Source organism: Cricetulus griseus, chromosome 3 (genome assembly GCF_003668045.3).
Source record: "Cricetulus griseus strain 17A/GY chromosome 3, alternate assembly CriGri-PICRH-1.0, whole genome shotgun sequence".
In the NCBI taxonomy this organism is placed as follows: Eukaryota; Metazoa; Chordata; class Mammalia; order Rodentia; family Cricetidae; genus Cricetulus; species Cricetulus griseus.
In genome coordinates this window covers 129,002,807-129,020,273 of record NC_048596.1, presented here as the reverse complement: position 1 = coordinate 129,020,273, position 17,467 = coordinate 129,002,807, and the positions used below count along the sequence as shown (strand labels likewise).

Sequence of the window (17,467 nt, the reverse complement as noted above, 5' to 3'; positions counted from 1 at the left end):
AAGATCTGACTATTACAAATAATGTTGATATGAACATAGTTGATCAAATGTCCTTGTGGTGTGAATGTGCCTCCTTCAGGAATATGCCCAACAGTGGTACTGCAGGGTCTTGAAGTAGGTTGATCCCTAATTTTCTGAGAAATTGCCATACTGATTTCCACAGTGGCTGTACAAGTTTGCGCTCCCACCAGCAATGGAGGAGTGTTACCCTTTCTCTACATCCTCTCCAGTATAAGCTGTCATTGGTGTTTTTTTTTTTTTTTTTTTTTTTTTTTTAGCCATTCTGATCGGTCTCCTAATCAGTCTTAACTGAGGCTGGTTGGTTTGTCCATTTCTGTGGTCAGTTGTTGGGACTAACCAAGTAGCGCTGTCAGTTGGGTGAAACAGAACAATGCCTGGCTAAGAATGGTTGATGCATTGTTTCCTAGTACCATTGATGGACCACATGTGTGGGTGTAGGTGTGTGTGAGTGTGTGGGTGTTTCTGAAGGTGCCACAGAGAATGCAAGATGGGTCATGAAGAAGGAAATCCACTTGTTATGGATTGGTTCTTATCTACAGAGCCTAAAGATTTCGTTTATTTCAAGGTTAGGATTTTCCTTTTCTGTTACCTCTGCCTTGGCCATAGAAAAGACAAAGAAAGCTGATGCACTTACCAGCTGGCCTTCTCTTCCTTGCAGACCCGAAAGGAGGCGGAGAGATGTCATGCAAGTAGCCAACACCACCATGTCTAGCCGAAGCAGGAACACCACAGTGGCTGACACCTACAATATCACAGATCCAGAAGAACTCGAGACAGAGTACCCTTTCTTTGAGAGCAGAGTAGATAACAAGGAGAGAACTGTCATCTCCAACCTTCGGCCTTTCACTTTGTACCGCATTGATATCCACAGCTGCAACCACGAAGCCGAGAAGCTGGGCTGCAGTGCCTCCAACTTTGTCTTTGCGAGAACCATGCCTGCAGGTATGGCACTTTACAGCCTAGTGGGGAAAGGCTGACAGCCCTTAGATTCAGTCTTACAACTGTGTGGTCATTGGTGCTGTCCAGCCTTGTCCTTCAGGTGCTGAAGAAAACAGAGTGTGATCCCAGTTCCAGGTCCCAAATAAAGCAGCTGCCTTGATCCAGAGGAAGCATCCATCCTCCTGGTCCACCAGAGCAGCCTGTGGGCCTCCTATTTAGTCCCCTCTTCCCTTGAAGTCACCCAGATGGCCACTCAGCTGCTGTGAGGAGGTGGGCTGCAGAGAGTCAGTGCTGCAGATGGAGGCTCAGCACACTGAAGCTTCGGGGCTGCTGTGTTTGAGGGGTTCATTTTTCTTTAGATAGGAAAAGTGGACCTGGAGAAAGTGACTTAGGTTGTCAGGAGTGTTTCCTTGTACTCAGTCAGTCACAGGTTTTTCTGGTGATGATAGGTCAGAAGGTAGGTGCTGTGGCATCTTGAGATGACAGGTCATCAGGCATGTCCAGTCCCTTATCCTCAACCTTGTGCTAACAGCCATCTCAGGAGGACCCCCACAACGTCCCTGTGCAGTCCTGCATACGCATGTTAGGGAAGAGCCATTCTCACGTTAGCCCACCCAATGTGGCTGCTTGTTTACATCCTTACACAGAAGGAGCAGATGACATTCCTGGACCAGTGACCTGGGAGCCAAGACCTGAAAACTCCATCTTTTTAAAGTGGCCAGAACCTGAGAACCCCAACGGATTGATTCTAATGTATGAAATAAAGTATGGATCACAAGTTGAGGTAAGGCTGGGACTGTGGCCTGCACCTGCGTGAGTTTCTGTCGGCACTGAGAGCACATGCTATCGCATGCCACTGCTCTGCAGTTCAGTTAGTCAGTGAGGAATCAGGATCTTCCCAGAAACCCAGGCTCTGTGGAGCAGTAACCAGAGTGCAAGGAGCTGGCTGTACTTTACCTGTAAACAATTTCGTCGTGCCACAGACTAGACATGTGTTGATAGCTTTTCATTCCTCTGGAGTTCTGTTTGATTACAAACATGACTGATTACAATTTTCCATGTGCCACCTTACAGATATCATTTCTTCCTTTATGTTGATGACCTGGATGGTTGCTAGGCAGATGTTGGGCAGGTGGAGTTACCAACACAGTGAGGAGCTGACAGATGTCAGTCCTCATTTACGATTGTAGAAAATTAACCCTTAATGTTTTGTTTCCATAGGATCAGCGGGAATGTGTGTCCAGACAGGAATACAGGAAGTACGGAGGGGCCAAGCTTAACCGGCTAAACCCAGGGAACTATACAGCCCGGATTCAGGCCACGTCTCTCTCTGGCAATGGGTCTTGGACAGATCCTGTGTTCTTCTATGTCCCAGCCAAGAGTAAGTCTTAGGAGGGAGATGCATGGCAAAACTAAAAGCTGGCTGGGCCCAAGCTGGACTTCTGATGTCTGCTTTTCTGTTAGAACAGAGCTGGCCAGGTTGAGGAGATGACTCATTGGGTAAAAGTAATGCTTGAGGATCTAAGTTCAGATCCTTCACATCAAAACCAGGAGTGGTGGTGTGCTTCTGTAACCTCACTGTTCAGTGGATTGACAGTAAAATGCTTGCATCTTGCTAGCTAGCCATTCTATTGGTGAGCGCTGGGTTCAATGAGAGATCTCATCTCAAAAAATAAGGTTACAAGCCATAAAGGAAGACATTTGACATTTACCCCTGGTGTACACAGTTCTGTACATACACACACACACACACACACACACACACACACACACACACACACACACGGAGGGAGGGAGGGAGGGAGGGAGGGGGGGCAGCTATCAGGTAGGGTCACTTTAAGGAACTAGTGTGTTATCTGAGATCTCAGCCTGGGAAGATGTTGAGCCTTGGGTCTTTATCTCATGTGACTGACTGAAAGAGGGTAGTGCAACCTCTGGGAGCTAGAAGACAACTCTGCTTTCACCTTGGCTTATGTGTAGAGGCATTTTGCAAAGTGTTGAGTTGAACATGTTGTCTCCTGCCTAGTTAGTGAAACTGGCTAGGGCTCAGAGCCAATGCTCAGAATCATGAGGTGAAAGAAACCCAGGGATCAGCTGGTCTCACTGCTCTAGGGCAGAAATCTGCAGGGCAGCATCCCAGACAGAGGCATTCTCCTCCCCTCATCTGTCCAGTGTGAAAAAGCAGAGGTACTCTTTATCCACCAATATACATTGAAAGATATTGTATTCATTGTTTTGCAGAGACTGAGGGATAATGTTACAAGTTTCACTCAAACCACTAAGTCAGGATTCTTAGAAGGACTGTTGTTAAGCCGGGCAGTGGTGGCGCACGCCTTTAATCCCAGCAATCGGGAGACAGAGGCAGGCAGATCTCTGTGAGTTTGAGACCAGCCTGGTCTACAAGAGCTAGTTCCAGGATGGCCTCCAAAGCCACAGAGAAACCCTGTCTCAAACCCCCCCTCCCTAATTATAAAAAGAAAGAAGTAATCTAAGTACCCACCAGCAGAAGAGTGGACAAATAATGTGGTACCTGTACATGGCAGAGTACTCATCTATTAACAGAAGGATATGTTAGTTATGAACATACAGTACATGTGAAGTAAATCTAAAAAGGAGAATTCAAGGAGAGGCCCACAGGTTACCTGGAGAACTTAACTTAGGGAGTATCCATCAAAGAATACCCAATTTCAGTAGATACACAGAACATGTTCATGAGGTGAGTTGTAGCACAGTATAGTTAATAAAGTGGTCTTGAATATTGCTAAGTAAGTATTAATCACCACAAAAATGGTAATGATGTGAGTTGATGCTTATGGTAATTAAGTTAATGTTCACATGCTTCAAAAATTTGTTGTACATGGTAAATATTATATATATATATATATATATATATATATATATATATAATTTTGTGTCAGTTAAAACTCTTAATAGTTTGTCCCAGACAGTGGTGGCACATGCCTTTAAATCCAACTCATAGGAGGCAGAGGCAGGCGGATGTCCCTGAGTTGGAGGCCAGCCTGGTCTACTAAGTGAGTTCCAAGAGAACCTCCAACAGCTATAGAGAAACCCTGTCTTGGAAAACCAAAAGAATAAAATAAAATAAAACAAACAAAAAAACCCACAAAAACTCTTGATAGTCTACATAGTCAGTTCCAGGTGTTGAAAGATACGCTTGAAAAATCCTCCTAGTGACAGATAACAAAAGGACAGAGGTGAATAGAATTACTATTTTTTAATTATTTAATTTAGAAACAATCTTATTTTACATATCAATCCCATTCCCTCTCCCATCTTCCCATGCACCCCACTGAGCTCCCCATCCCACCCTACCCCCCAACCACTCCCCAGGTAAATAGAATTATAAACAGTAAGCTAAGAGTCTGTGTATCTGCTGCTGGGGCCATGATTTAGTTTTAGGAGTAATGGGATAGAGAATTCTGTTGGTTGTAATCTGAATTTTCTCATTTTTTCCAGGTAGCCTAGCTTCCCATTTAGCTTAGATGCTAATTCTCCAGTGTGATGTTAACAGTAGCTCTCCATTGTGACAAAACACTTGAGATAACTAGAGGGAGAAAAGTTCCGGTTTTGCTCACAGTTTCAGAGGTTGCCATCCATAGTCCGTTGGCTTTATTACTTTTGGACTGTGCTGAGACAAAACATCATAAGTGGGAAGTTCATGATAGAGCTAAGAGAGAAAGGGGCCAGGTTTCACAGTTCTCCCAAAGGACACCTACCTTCCAATGACCTCACTTCCTCCCTCTAAGATCCACCTCCTAAGGTTGCCACTACCTCCCAGTAGCGCCACAGACTGGCCACGAAGCCCTAAACATCCAAGCCTTTGGGGAACATTTACCCTCTTACCACAGTACACTGTGCCACCACACCAACACTGGAACCCTGCTGTTTCTGCCACTCTGTCCAGACTTGGACATAGTCCTCCCCCCAACCCTTCCCCACCCTTCTGCTTATTCCTAGGGTGCACAGCCCAGGTCTTTTTGGTAGTGTTCTCTGAAGAAGCAGCCTTGGCTTCTGGAGCTGAGTGAGCCTGGCTTTCCTTAAGAGCAACCATGTTTGTAGCTTCTTTTGCTTTTCTCTTTGTACCACCAAGACCAGGGGATCTAAGTAGCCCTGTGATGGAGTTTCTCAGTAGAAACTGGCATACCTGACAAGGGATTGATGCTGCATGCTAGCTTTCTTCGCTCCTCGGAAGTTTTCCTGGGTTCCGACAAGACTCTGCTGCTGCCGTTTAGTATTGCTTTCCTTGTGTTTAATCCTCAGAAGAGGGATAACCTGAACACTCTGCACCACCTGCTGTTTCTAAGGAACTCTGTGTGCTTGAATCCTATTAAATTCCTCTTAAGATAGCTCCCCTCCAGATTAAATATTCTCAGGTCTTTCAGCCATTCTCGAGGACCAGTTTCACAGACAATTTTCTAGCTGTTTTGTTCTTCTGGATGTGTTCCAGTTTTTCTGTGTCCCTGTTGAAATGGGAAACTCAAAAAGAACACAGCACATCGTGACCGGTGGTATCAGTAATAGAAAACCAAGAACTCTCCTAGGGGGAAAGAAAAGCTGTGAGCTCCTCATTGGCAAGGATACCTTTGAGTACTTTTAAGAATTAGAAGGTGCTGGAATCAAAAGTAGATTTAATTTGAAAAATGAATTCAGTTTTTGTAATAGTTCAAGAATAAGAATAGATTTTAGAGATGTACTAACCATTGGTGAGTGACTCCTGGTCCATGAAGATGTCACCAGTGAGTTTCCAGCTCCTTTCCAAGTAGACATTTCTATTTACTATTGTTGTGTGTGCAGTGTGCACTTGTGGACTTTTCTGCTACAATACATGTGGGAAGGTCAAAGGAGAGCTTTGAAGAGTTGGTTGTCTTCTCCCTTTACATGAGCTCCAGGGATTGAACTCAGGTTGCCAAGGTGACCCAGCAAGTGCTTTTACCCACAAAGCCATCCCATTGGCACTACATGACTACTTGGGTGTCTGGTGTTAACTACAGGCCTCTTATAGACAAACCTGAAATCCAGACAGCTGCCATCAAAATGCCTCTCTCCTTTCAATTCCTTATCCATATTCCATGGGTCACTCAGATAAGAAAGAGCTCACAGTTGTCCTCTCCCCTTCTCTCCAGACACTTTTTTTTTCATTTTAATTGAAGTCTTATGAATTCTTTCTGATACATATCTTGAATCTAGCCTCTCTGTTGCCATGCTTACTGCCATGAGCCCAAAGCCTCCTTGTTATGAGCAAGGCCTGCAGGAGGGCCAGGCTCTCACTTGAGAACTTGACTTGCCATTTGCCAATGCAACCCATGGGAAAGTTAGGTCAGCTCTCTGATCTTGCTGATAGAAGAGGATTTCTTCCTGTGTCTGAATTAAGCAATACACAACATATTCAGGGAAGATGGCATGTTCCCCTAACTCCTCCTAGACCTGGCAACATTGGCAAGCAGCATCACCCAGTGTATGGGGGATTAGGGTGTAAGCCAGCTGTCCGTGGAATTTTCGTGAAGATCAGCATAGCATGAGTAGTTAGTGTGTGTATAAGAGTCTGTTCATTTTAATTCAGCAAATGTATACACTTCCACACAACTACACACAAAAATCATTTGCTTTCAGGCTGTCATTTGAACTGTTATTTCAGAATATGCAGTACTTAGAAGGAGTATAATGCTGCCATCTATATTTAACTTTTCCTCTGAACAGTTTAGTTTGTTTGCTGGGCTAGTCCTGACACTACCTTGAAGATTTCTAGTGTGTGGTGGGAGAGTAAAGGCTTTTTCAGATATGGTTTTTTATCATACTTCCAACCATAGATAAAAACAAGACAAGCCAATTACTCACCTCCTGACATCATCCCGTTTCTTCTTGCTTCTGCAGCGACATATGAGAATTTCATGCACCTGATAATTGCTCTGCCGGTCGCCATCCTGCTGATTGTGGGGGGACTGGTCATCATGCTGTATGTCTTCCATAGGAAGAGGTGAGTCTCTGGGCCAGCATAAGACGATAGCTGTAGCTAGCTGGATTGACGATTTGAGCTTGAACATAGATCGTCTATGGGGGGAAATACGATATAGACCGGCAACCTGAATTCCTAGTCAGCCATTCTCCAGAGGCAAAATGAGCATTTCCTGATTCCTGATGATTAATGAGAGGTAATCATCTTACCCTTTTTGGTTTTTCAAGGCAGGATTTCTCTATGTAACAGCTCTGGCTGCCCTGGAGCTCGCCTTGTAGATCATGGTGGCCTCTAACTAACTCCTAGAGATCCACCTGCCTCTGCCACCTGAGTGCTAGGATTAAAGGCATGCACCGCCACGTCCTGGCTTTCATTTCCCCCTTTTGGCTGTTGTGGCACACAGATTCCTGGCTTGTAATGAGCTTCTCCAAGCATGCTAGTATAGCCTTCCCGTCAAGTGAACTTTGTTTTTTCCAGTGAAGCAAAGAAACCAATGTTTGTTTAAAGGCTCTAGTCTGAGGCCACCAAAGAAGGGGAAGGACTTGTCCTCAGATATTTTCTAGCCCACCAGGGTCTGAATCCCAAGGGTCCCATTTCCACTGAGCATACTTTGCATCTCTTTCTCAAGATAATTCATGCGACAGGAAGGAAAAAGAAAAGATGAAAGTATTACATCGATGTGTAGAGATGGGGTTGTTGACCTGAATTTCATCTTTTTTGACAGAAATAACAGCAGGTTGGGCAATGGAGTGCTGTATGCCTCTGTGAACCCCGAGTATTTCAGTGCAGCGGATGGTAAGGATCCTGGCCAGGGTGGGGGAGTATGGGAGCTGTCCAGTGTTATTAATTGGATAAAGGCTTTGCATAATTTTCAAGTACTTTTGTCCTGTGATCTGCCTTTGACAGCATTTCCTTTTTGTCTTTTAATAACATTTTTAGCACTCCGTGACTTTGTCAAAAATTCTGGGACTCTCAGATGTCCCAGTGAAAACCAGGCGCTGTGGAAGCATCTGGCTAGACTAGAAATGGGTTCACTGGGTTGCTTGAAGTGGGAAAGAAGAGTTCTGATTACTACCGTCTAGTGAGAGGACTTGCTGCAGCTGACCAGGCAGTTCTGAATGGGCTTCAGCACAGTTGGCTCCCAGTTGTTTCTTGGATAGTTAGAGCTATGCCACCTTGGAATCCCTGATAGGAGTCATCAGCCTGTGCAACCATTTACATTCCCCTTGGCAGTAACTAACAAAAGTCACTTAATTAAGTGGCTCAGAAGTTCTGATTTGGAACCTGGGTTATGCCCAGTGGTTATTTCTTTTGTCTTTTTACTTGTCACATTTTTTTACCTAGTGCTTAACTTCAGACATTTTAGGTAAGTTGGGAAGGATTCCTGTAATGCTATCCTTGAGTTGGGGGATTTTCCAAGTCCATCCCATTTCCTTGCTAAGCTCCTGTAGCGTTTTTTTCATGTGTATCTAGATGCAGGCAAGGAAAGAATCTCTGGGAAAGACTTGCTCAGGCTCACACAGCTAACAATGAGAAATCAGGACTAGGAGGCATCCCCAGCCCCTCCTCCTGAATCCTGGTGGTGTGATGTTTGGAAGGACTGTGAGGATTGTTTGGAAGGACTGTGAGGTTGCTGTGAGGGACTCAACCAGGTCTGGCAGGGAATACACGGGGGGCGTGAGCACAGTGGATATCTCCAAGAGAAATGTTTCTTTGCTGCCTTCTTGCTGCAGAAGTGTAAGTAGATGTTCAGGAGAAAAAATCATCAAGATTGTTTTCATTGGTTATCCTATTCAAACACAAAAACAGAGAAATACTTTGGTGATTTAAAAGCACTGTGTTGCCGGGTCGTAGTGGCGCACGCCTTTAATCCCCGCACTCGGGAGGCAGAGTCAGGTGGATCTCTGTGAGTTTGAGGCCAGCCTGGTCTCCAGAGTGAATTCCAGGACAATCTCCAAAGCAATACAGAGAAACCCTGTCTCAAAAAACCAAAGGGGGGGGGAGGGAGAGAGAGAGAAAGCACCGTGTAAATATGTACGGTTTTTACTATGGTTTCTTTAATCGTTTCTAACTGGATTATGTTTACAGTAAAGCCAATCAAGAACAGCCTCTTCTGAATTTGAATCAGGTGCAGGATGCTATTTCTGTTTACCAAAGGTCTCACAGAGTTATCTTTAAAACAGGTATACATGCATATGTTTGTGTCTGTAAAGAATAAAAAATACCCTTGAAGGATGTGCACCATGCTTAAGAGCGTAGTTACGTACGAAGAAGATCTCTGTCACTTAAAAATAAGCAAAGCAGGTTTGCATATGTAGCTTAACAAGTTCCTCAACCCAGGCGCTCACCCTACACCAACAAAAACAAACAAGAAAGCAAACAAGCAAAATCAAGAAGCTAAATGTACATTGTTCGCACAAAGAACTTTTCTTTATTGGAGGCAGGGCCTTACTATATAGCCTTGCTGTATATAAGGGTAGCCTGAAACTCCTGGGCTCAAGTCATCCTCACACCCCACTTTAGTCTCCTAAGTAGTCAGAACCGTGCAGCCATGGTGTCCAGACCAGTAAAAGAGAAGGGGGGGGGCGCACTAGAGGAATAGTCAATTTTTTTTTCCTTCAAAACAAAGAAGGAACAAACTTGTCACCACCCAGACCAACAGGTGAGAACACTGTCAGCTCATCTGAACTTGATTTCTTTGGCCTTTTGAGAGCTACAAAGTGACATTGCATCGCAAAGGCACTTACAGACTTCTTTCTCCCAGAGTTAATCTGCATGTTGCTGTTGTCAAAAGCTCACTGAGAATCCCCTACAGGAAAGCTCTGATAACATTGTGAGCACTTAGGAACCACTCTGGCTGGTGAAGCTGAGGTATGCTGGCTAAAGTCAGCTGCTGGATTGAATTTAGAGAAAGGTTTGGAGGGCATTAACTTCAGGGCCTCCCAAGGAATGAATGTGATTGGCTTTAACTCCATGTTCTATGGCAAGCCACATAGATAATTCTCATTAAAAGCTAGCCTGGATCCTTGGAGATAGTAAATAGAGACAGTGACCTCCCCCCCAGTCCTTACTGAGAGATAGTATAATGACCTCATTTTCTATGCTGTCTTAAGCAAGATCAGCCTCTGCAGAGACACAAACTGTCTGAGCCCTGTGGAGGACAGAATTCTAGTTGAGAAATTACCAGACACAAATGTACCATGAAATACAAGAAACGTGCATAGGATCCAGGTGTAGTGACATATACCTGTAATCCAAATGCTGGGGAGATGGAGGCTGCAAAATTGTAAATTCAAGGTTAGCCTGGGTTACGTAGCAGGTTTGAGTCAAGCCTGAACTATATAGTGAAATCCTGTCCCAAAATGAGTTAATAGGAATAAATGAACAAGTAGATAAATACATGTTTTAGTCAATGCTCTGTTTCCGTGAAGACACACCATGACCACTGTAACTCTTAAAGGGAAAGCATTTAATTGGGGCTTGCTTACAGTTTCAGAGGTTTAGTCCATTACTGTCATGATGGGAAGCTTGGTAGCATGCCAGCAGACATGGTACTGGAGAGTCCTACACCACGTCCACTGGCAGAGAGCAAGACACTGGGCATGGCTTGAGCATTTGTAACCCCAAAGCCCACCTCCAGTGACATAATCCCTCTAACAAGGCCATACCTCCTAATCCCTGTCAAGTAGAGCCACTTCCTATTGACCAGGCATTCAAATATATGAGCCTATGTGTTACATCCTTCAGAATATAAATTGGTGGTGTTCCCAACACCAAATTTATAATATAAACATCCTTCCCATAAGACATCACTTAAAGGTAGGTGCCTGTGATATGAGGGTGCTCGAGGCCTCTCACTTCAGCTGCAGCTCAGCATCCAAAAGCATAAAAGCAAGCACAGCCACAATTTCCCTCCTGACCCATCTGAGCCAGGACTTCCTTCTTGCTTCCATGTGCATACATGCCAGAAAAACATCCCTACATAGAATTGATTTTTATTTTTAAAAGCATTGTGCATTCCAGTAATTCAAATCACTTGAGCAGCAAAACAGCAGCTCTAGAATTAAATGGCATTTTACAGCCTGCAGGACACCTTAAACCATTTTGGATTTTTACTGTAGTTTTCATTACCTCCCACCTTGTCTGTTCCTTCATCAACATGCGAGTTCTCTTTCCCCGCAGATAGGAAAGACAGCCTTCATCATTAGTTCTTGGTTCCTTGATGTGAAAGGGGCAGCATGGTCACTTAAACTTGATCCCACCTCTTTGCAGCTTCCAGAGTTTAACAGCTAAGTAGAGGGAAACAAGCAGGCAGTGCTCGAGGAACACGAAGCATTCCTGCAGCATGCTCTCTTAGAGTCCTCCCGCTCCTCTACAGTCCTCCCCCTCCTCTACCATTTCTTTTGAAGGCTGAGGAATTTTCTCTCAAGTCTCTGCCTTCTTTCATTTTGACTCAGTTTCTCCATCTCCGCCATGTTGGGTTTGTCAAACATGGCTATGGAAAGGGTAGGATGAGGTCCATGGCCTAAGAGGGTCCAATCAGCATGGTGGTCCCTGACATGCCCCCTTGGCCTTTTGAAACATGCTCTCACTGTGTAGTCCAGGCTGTCGTTTTTTAAAGTAACAAGCCCTGTCTCTAACCTCCATCCCCCAAGTGCTGGGATAGGATTACAGACATGTGCTGCCACCATGACCAGTAGTCATGTTTTTAAGTGTAAAGCAAAGCTGATAAAATAAATTTTAGTTACATTTTTTTCATCCAGCAGTCAGTTTTAATATAAGAGTAATCTTTTAAAACTTGTTTTTAACCAAGTCTTTGGAATACAAGGCTGAAGAAATGGCTTAGTCATTAAGAGTACTTGCTGATATTTGGGGGAACTGTAGTTCAGTTCCCAGCTCTCACATGAAGAGGGCCCACAACCCACCTGTAACTCAGCTTTAGAGAATCCAACACTGTCTTCTGACCTCCCAGGAACCCAAACACATGTGGCACCTCCACAGCACACGTTGTGTGTGTGTGGGGGGGTGATTCACATAAATAAAAATAGGCCAGCCTAGTCTACAAAGAGACCTCCAGGACAACCAGGGCTGTTACACAGAGAAACCCTGTCTCAAAAAAAATCTTCTACAAGTTTTCCTTTTTTACTTGTTTTAAACAAGTCTTTGAAATAGGATGTATTTTTGCTTATAGCACATGTCAATTGGACCAGCCATATTCAAGGTCTTTTAGAAACCCTACCCTGGGGCTAGGTGCTCTGTTAGCTAGGTACTCTGTTAGCTAGCACAGGCCAAGAGTTTATAAAGAGGATGCTTCTCCCCTCTAGGCTCATCCAAGAAGATGATGATTAGCTCTCCTTATCCACACTCTGGTCCTTACCTTTCCATTCATCCCCCACTATTGCTCTCTCTTTAAGACATTGATTTTAATCCCATGATGAAGATGGGCAAAAATCCTACTTTCTCTGTCTCTTAGGATTGATTTGCTTTTTTATTTTGTTTGGTTGGTTTTTTAGTTGTTTTGTTTTTGTTTTTGCCAAGGAAGGAAAGGGGAAACCACTGATTTCTTTCCTGTCCTAGGTTTCTTTGTTTCTTTTCAGTTCTTAGATGCTTACCCTCCAAGTATCATGGAATCCTCAAAGATTAGATGCCTGTCCATGACTGTATTGTCTTGTGACTGTTGATACTTTCCTCTATGGGTTTTAAGGAACAAAACCCATATTGTATTCTCTAGTCTGAGTAAGGGTTGTTTCCATGCTTGCTTCAATCCCCATCTCTTACTCTCTAGTGTACGTGCCCGATGAATGGGAGGTAGCTCGAGAGAAGATCACCATGAACCGGGAGCTTGGACAAGGGTCCTTTGGGATGGTCTATGAAGGAGTGGCCAAGGGAGTGGTCAAGGATGAACCTGAAACCAGAGTAGCCATCAAGACAGTAAATGAGGCTGCAAGTATGCGTGAAAGAATCGAGTTTCTCAACGAGGCTTCAGTGATGAAGGAGTTCAACTGTCACCATGTGGTAAGAGAGTGTCTGACAAACCAAGATCAGATACTGACAGAAAGCATTCCTAGGACCACTTCTGGGCCCTTGGCCACAACTCTGGAATTACTGCCTTGTTGTCTAACCAATGGATAGTTTCCCTGTTGCATTCCTCTTGCCCACAGACCTATGAGGTGGAGGCCTTACCTTCTCACCAGAATTCTGCTCCTGGACAGAGGCCCTAGCACCACATAGTTCCAATAGGCATAGGTCACCATGTGGGATGCTCTACCCCTGAGTCCTTCTCTGTTTGATTCCTCCAGGTCCGGTTGCTGGGGGTGGTGTCCCAAGGCCAGCCTACCCTGGTCATCATGGAACTAATGACACGTGGGGATCTCAAAAGTTATCTCCGGTCTCTAAGGCCAGAAGTGGAGGTCAGTTTTGATTCTCACCGTGTTACCTTACCTGCTCTGTTTCCATCAGGAGCTCCCTTATTGGAAACATGTTTTTAAATCTGTTTATTTCTTAGCCTTGAGTGTCTTGCTGCATGCTTTGTTGTGGGTCCCTTTGGTAAAAGATTGTCCAGCCATGGGCAGACTGGAATCTCTGTGAGATCTTGTCTGTCTCTGAGTGAGTGGATCCCAATCACTCTACTTCAGGTATCTCTGTGTTCTTGTTTCTTCATTCCCTCTACCCCTGCCCACATCTCATAACAACCCCTACCTGCCCTAGGACATGTTAGGGCCAACCCTTCCACAGCCTTTCCACTTACCCCTGCTGGCCTCCTACCAACTTGGCAGTAGACTTGACTCTGCCTAGCATGCATTTTCTCTTGTTATGGTCCTCAGAGAGCACCCCTTCTTCACCCTGTGGCCATGTTTGTGTGTGCTCAGTAAAGTTCAGTGTTTAGACTGGTGGGCCTTGACCTTAGCCCTACCCAGTCTGTGCACAAGACAGCCGTTTACCCAGTAGCCCATGTGCACACACACATGCGCACACAGACACCCATAGGTATACACACATGTGAGCATGCTGCCCTTACCTTGATGGCACATGGTGTTCTTCCCTTACCCTGACTCTGCTTTAGAGACTTCTCAAACTCTGCACCAGCCTTTCAGGCTGGATAATAAGCTAGTGTTCTACATGATCTCTGCTGAGTCTAGTGAAAATTTCACATTGTAAACCTGATAAGGTCCTGTGTAATTTTTTCATTAATCACTGCGGAGTCCTCTCCTGTCTGCTGTATTAACCCCCAGCCAGCTTCTTAGCATCTGTGAGTCTGATTTATAAGTCCTTAATTCTAAGAGTAAACTGATAGACCCTCGTTGAGAAGTATTGCCAGGGCCAGCTGCCTTTTATGGTGCTGCCTCAGTGGTTCTGATGTCCTCATTTTGACCCTGGCTTTATTACTTGGGGATAAAAAGCTTACCTCCCTGCATTCTCTCTAAAGGGAAACTTCCCACTTCTCATCCCATTTCTGGTTCTGTTCCCATTCTCTATGTAAGCTTTCGTTTTCTTTTCCTCTACAACTTAAACATCTCCCAGGTGACAGATCCTTTATTTTAGTTCTGACTCCCTGTTCACAAATGCCCTGGTTTACTTTTAGCTTGTGCTTTTGGGGTTTGAGGAGAGCCCCAAGTATGGGTATGGACCAGAACTCCGAATGGGTGGTTGGTAACTCTGGCAGCCTCTGTTTCTCCCTGCGTCAGTCCCAAGTTCCTGGTGGAGCCTTTTCCTGCCACACTAACATCCCATCTACAAAAGGAGAAAAGCTTAATGGAATACATACCTGGAGAGTGGTCCTCTGAGACACCTCCTAAATCAGGAAGTACTAACTCCTTTCCTTCCCAACTCAGGCACGGATTAAAACCCCTAAATGTGGCCTTAGGACTGTTCTGCCATTGGTTATCTCCAATGCCCAGGCAACTGTAAGAGGCCTCTGGGCCTCAGTTTCCTCTGTATAAGAGATACAGGGTTGTAGAGATGACTCCAAGCAGCTATTAAGAGCACCGACTGCTCTTCCAGAGAACCCTAGTTGGATTCTCAACACCCACATGGCAGCTCACAACTGTCTGTAACTACAGTTCTTCTGGCCTCCTATTGCACAAACATACATGCAGGCAAAACACCCATATACAGAAAAGAAAAGGTTAACAAAAAAATAATAATAATTTAGAGACAGGGTGAATTACTAAAGCCCCCTTCAGAAGTAAAACTTTAAATTCATTAGATCTAAATTTTGTCTTTCTAACTCGTGTCAGAATAAAAAAAAATATTTGCAGGTATATCCTAGCTTTAGTATATATACCCTTACTTCAGTGTCTATACCCTTACCTTCAGTGTATAGACTCCAGCTTCAGCATATTCTACCTCTCCAGCCCCATTGGAATTTGTATATTTACCTTGGTAATGTATGGATGTGAGCTCATCTTAGGGAGCTTTAGCCAAATTAAAGATTTCTACTCTTGAGATGAGGGAAAAATGAGAGCATAATATCATGAAGTGGCAAAAAGTCACTTTCCCTGCATATAGTTAAGTCCCTTTTGTTGACTATTTTTCCACACAGTGACTGACAGCTTCCTGTTGAATACTTACACAGCATTCATATTCCAGTATGTGCTATGAACCTAAATACATGTCACCTGCAGAGGTCCTACTTTGCCATGCATATTTAAAGCCCTAAAGATATTAAAAGACAGTGTAAAAGGGGGAAGCACCAGCGTAAAAGAAATGGTAGATTCAGGCTTCTTCCAGATGATGTCACATCCCTTGAAAACATCCTCTGGATTATAGATAGGAAACCCTGTATCCAAGTAAAAATGAATAAATAAATGAATGAGCTCTACTAAGTCTGTCGTGAAATGCGGAGAGTACTCCCAGACATGCTGGAGGGCTGTTGCCTGATTTCAAGATTCTGGCATCCAGTGAGAACTTAGCAACCCTGGACAAGAGCCAGCATTCTCTGAGTGTTTTGACTAGAGTACATAGGACCTATGTAGAACAGCCCAGATAGTATGATCTCAGAGGCTTGTCATGCTCTTCCTGTGGCCCTCAAAATGACTTAGGGTAATATATGGGACCTAGGAAAGTGAGATGGCTTCATTAGTGTTGTGTGAGATACTTTGCAGTTAGGGAAACCAAGGCATAATTTACTATACTAATACAGACACACAAGCAGTAGTATCTAAACTGTGGGCACATGATTGGTTTTGCACATGGGGTTGGATGACAAGGAGCCTTCAGGTAGGGTGGGTGTGTGTGTGTGTATGTGTGCACACATTGAGGGAATTGGTTCTCTTTATTTACTGTGCCTGTCTTGGGGATTGTCTTAGGATTTCTGTTGCTGTGAAGAAACACCATGACTACAGATACTCTTATAAAGGAAAACTTTTCATCAAGGCTGGCTTTCAGTTCAGAGATTTAGTCCATTGTTGTCATGGCAGGAAGCATGGTAGCAGGTAGGCAAACATTGTGCTGGAGAGGTAGCTAAGAGTTCTACATCTGGATCTTCGGGCAGCAGGAAGAGACAGTGAGCCACTAGGCCTGGCTTGACCTTCTGAAACGTCAGAGCCCACCCCCAGTGACATACTTCCTCCAACAAGACCACACCTCCAATAATGCCATTCCCTATGAGTCCATGGGGGCCATTTTCATTTAGACCAACACAGCGATTGAACATAGGTCTCCTCAATCTTGGCAGCATGCTTTTGTTCACTAAGCCATCTCACCAGCTCCTTGGGCATGTTTATTTTATTTTGTCAAAACCATTACTTTTCAGGTTAATTCTTCTCAATGCCAAAGGCAGTGTCTTGTCCTCCTATGAAAACAAGGTATTTGTCCATGTTGCTCGTCACTGACCTTGGACCCCTTCAAAGTGAACTCCATCTGAACTTCAGTTGTCCTCAGTGCCCAAAGAAAACAGTAATCCAAGATGAAAGAACTAGTCTTCATATCTTTGTACTTTAGAAAAAGGGGATAAAAATAAACAGCACCTGGCAGCTTGCATGGGAAATCAAGCATGTGGATTTTAGGAAGTACAATGTTTGTTCCATGTGGCCTTTGTCCAGGTGTGCTGTGCTGTGCTTTCTCTTACTTGTACTCTGTGACTGTGGACGTCAAAGGGACATAAACTAGTTAGAACCTAAGTAACTGAGAAATCTTACTACCAAAACTTGCTGTTTCATTTGAAGTACTTTCTGTCCTGCTCCAGAAAATACTGGACAAGGGCCCTGGCTTGCTGGTTAATGCACTTGCCCCATAAGCATAAGGATTGGAGTTCAGGTCCTCAGAAGCCATGTAAATGCTGGGCAGGTGTGGCAGTCCGTCCGTAATTGTAGCCTTGGAAAGATGAGTCGGGATGCCCAGAGTCAGCTATGTTAGCCGGCTTTGAGTTTGCTTGGGAGACCCTGCCTCAAAGAATAGACAGAGGAGCAATCTAAGATGATTCCTAACATCATCTTCAGGCCTCCACATTCACGCACATGCATACATGGGGGTAGTGTTGGAGAAAGAAAAGAAAAAAGGTAGTGATGGTCCCAAGGAATACTAATTGATGTT

At 44.3% G+C, this 17,467-nt stretch overlaps 1 protein-coding gene across 1 annotated transcript in view; it reads left to right on the top strand.

Annotated features, from left to right (window-relative positions):
* Igf1r (insulin like growth factor 1 receptor) overlaps positions 1-17,467 on the top strand; it is a 292,382-nt gene that overhangs the window by 252,529 nt on the left and 22,386 nt on the right. The window contains exons 11-17 of the mRNA XM_027408129.2: positions 680-963; positions 1,608-1,744; positions 2,182-2,341; positions 6,853-6,955; positions 7,659-7,729; positions 12,720-12,949; positions 13,234-13,344. Coding sequence (XP_027263930.1) covers positions 680-963; positions 1,608-1,744; positions 2,182-2,341; positions 6,853-6,955; positions 7,659-7,729; positions 12,720-12,949; positions 13,234-13,344 — 1,096 coding nt within the window. The remainder of the gene's footprint in view (positions 1-679; positions 964-1,607; positions 1,745-2,181; positions 2,342-6,852; positions 6,956-7,658; positions 7,730-12,719; positions 12,950-13,233; positions 13,345-17,467) is intronic.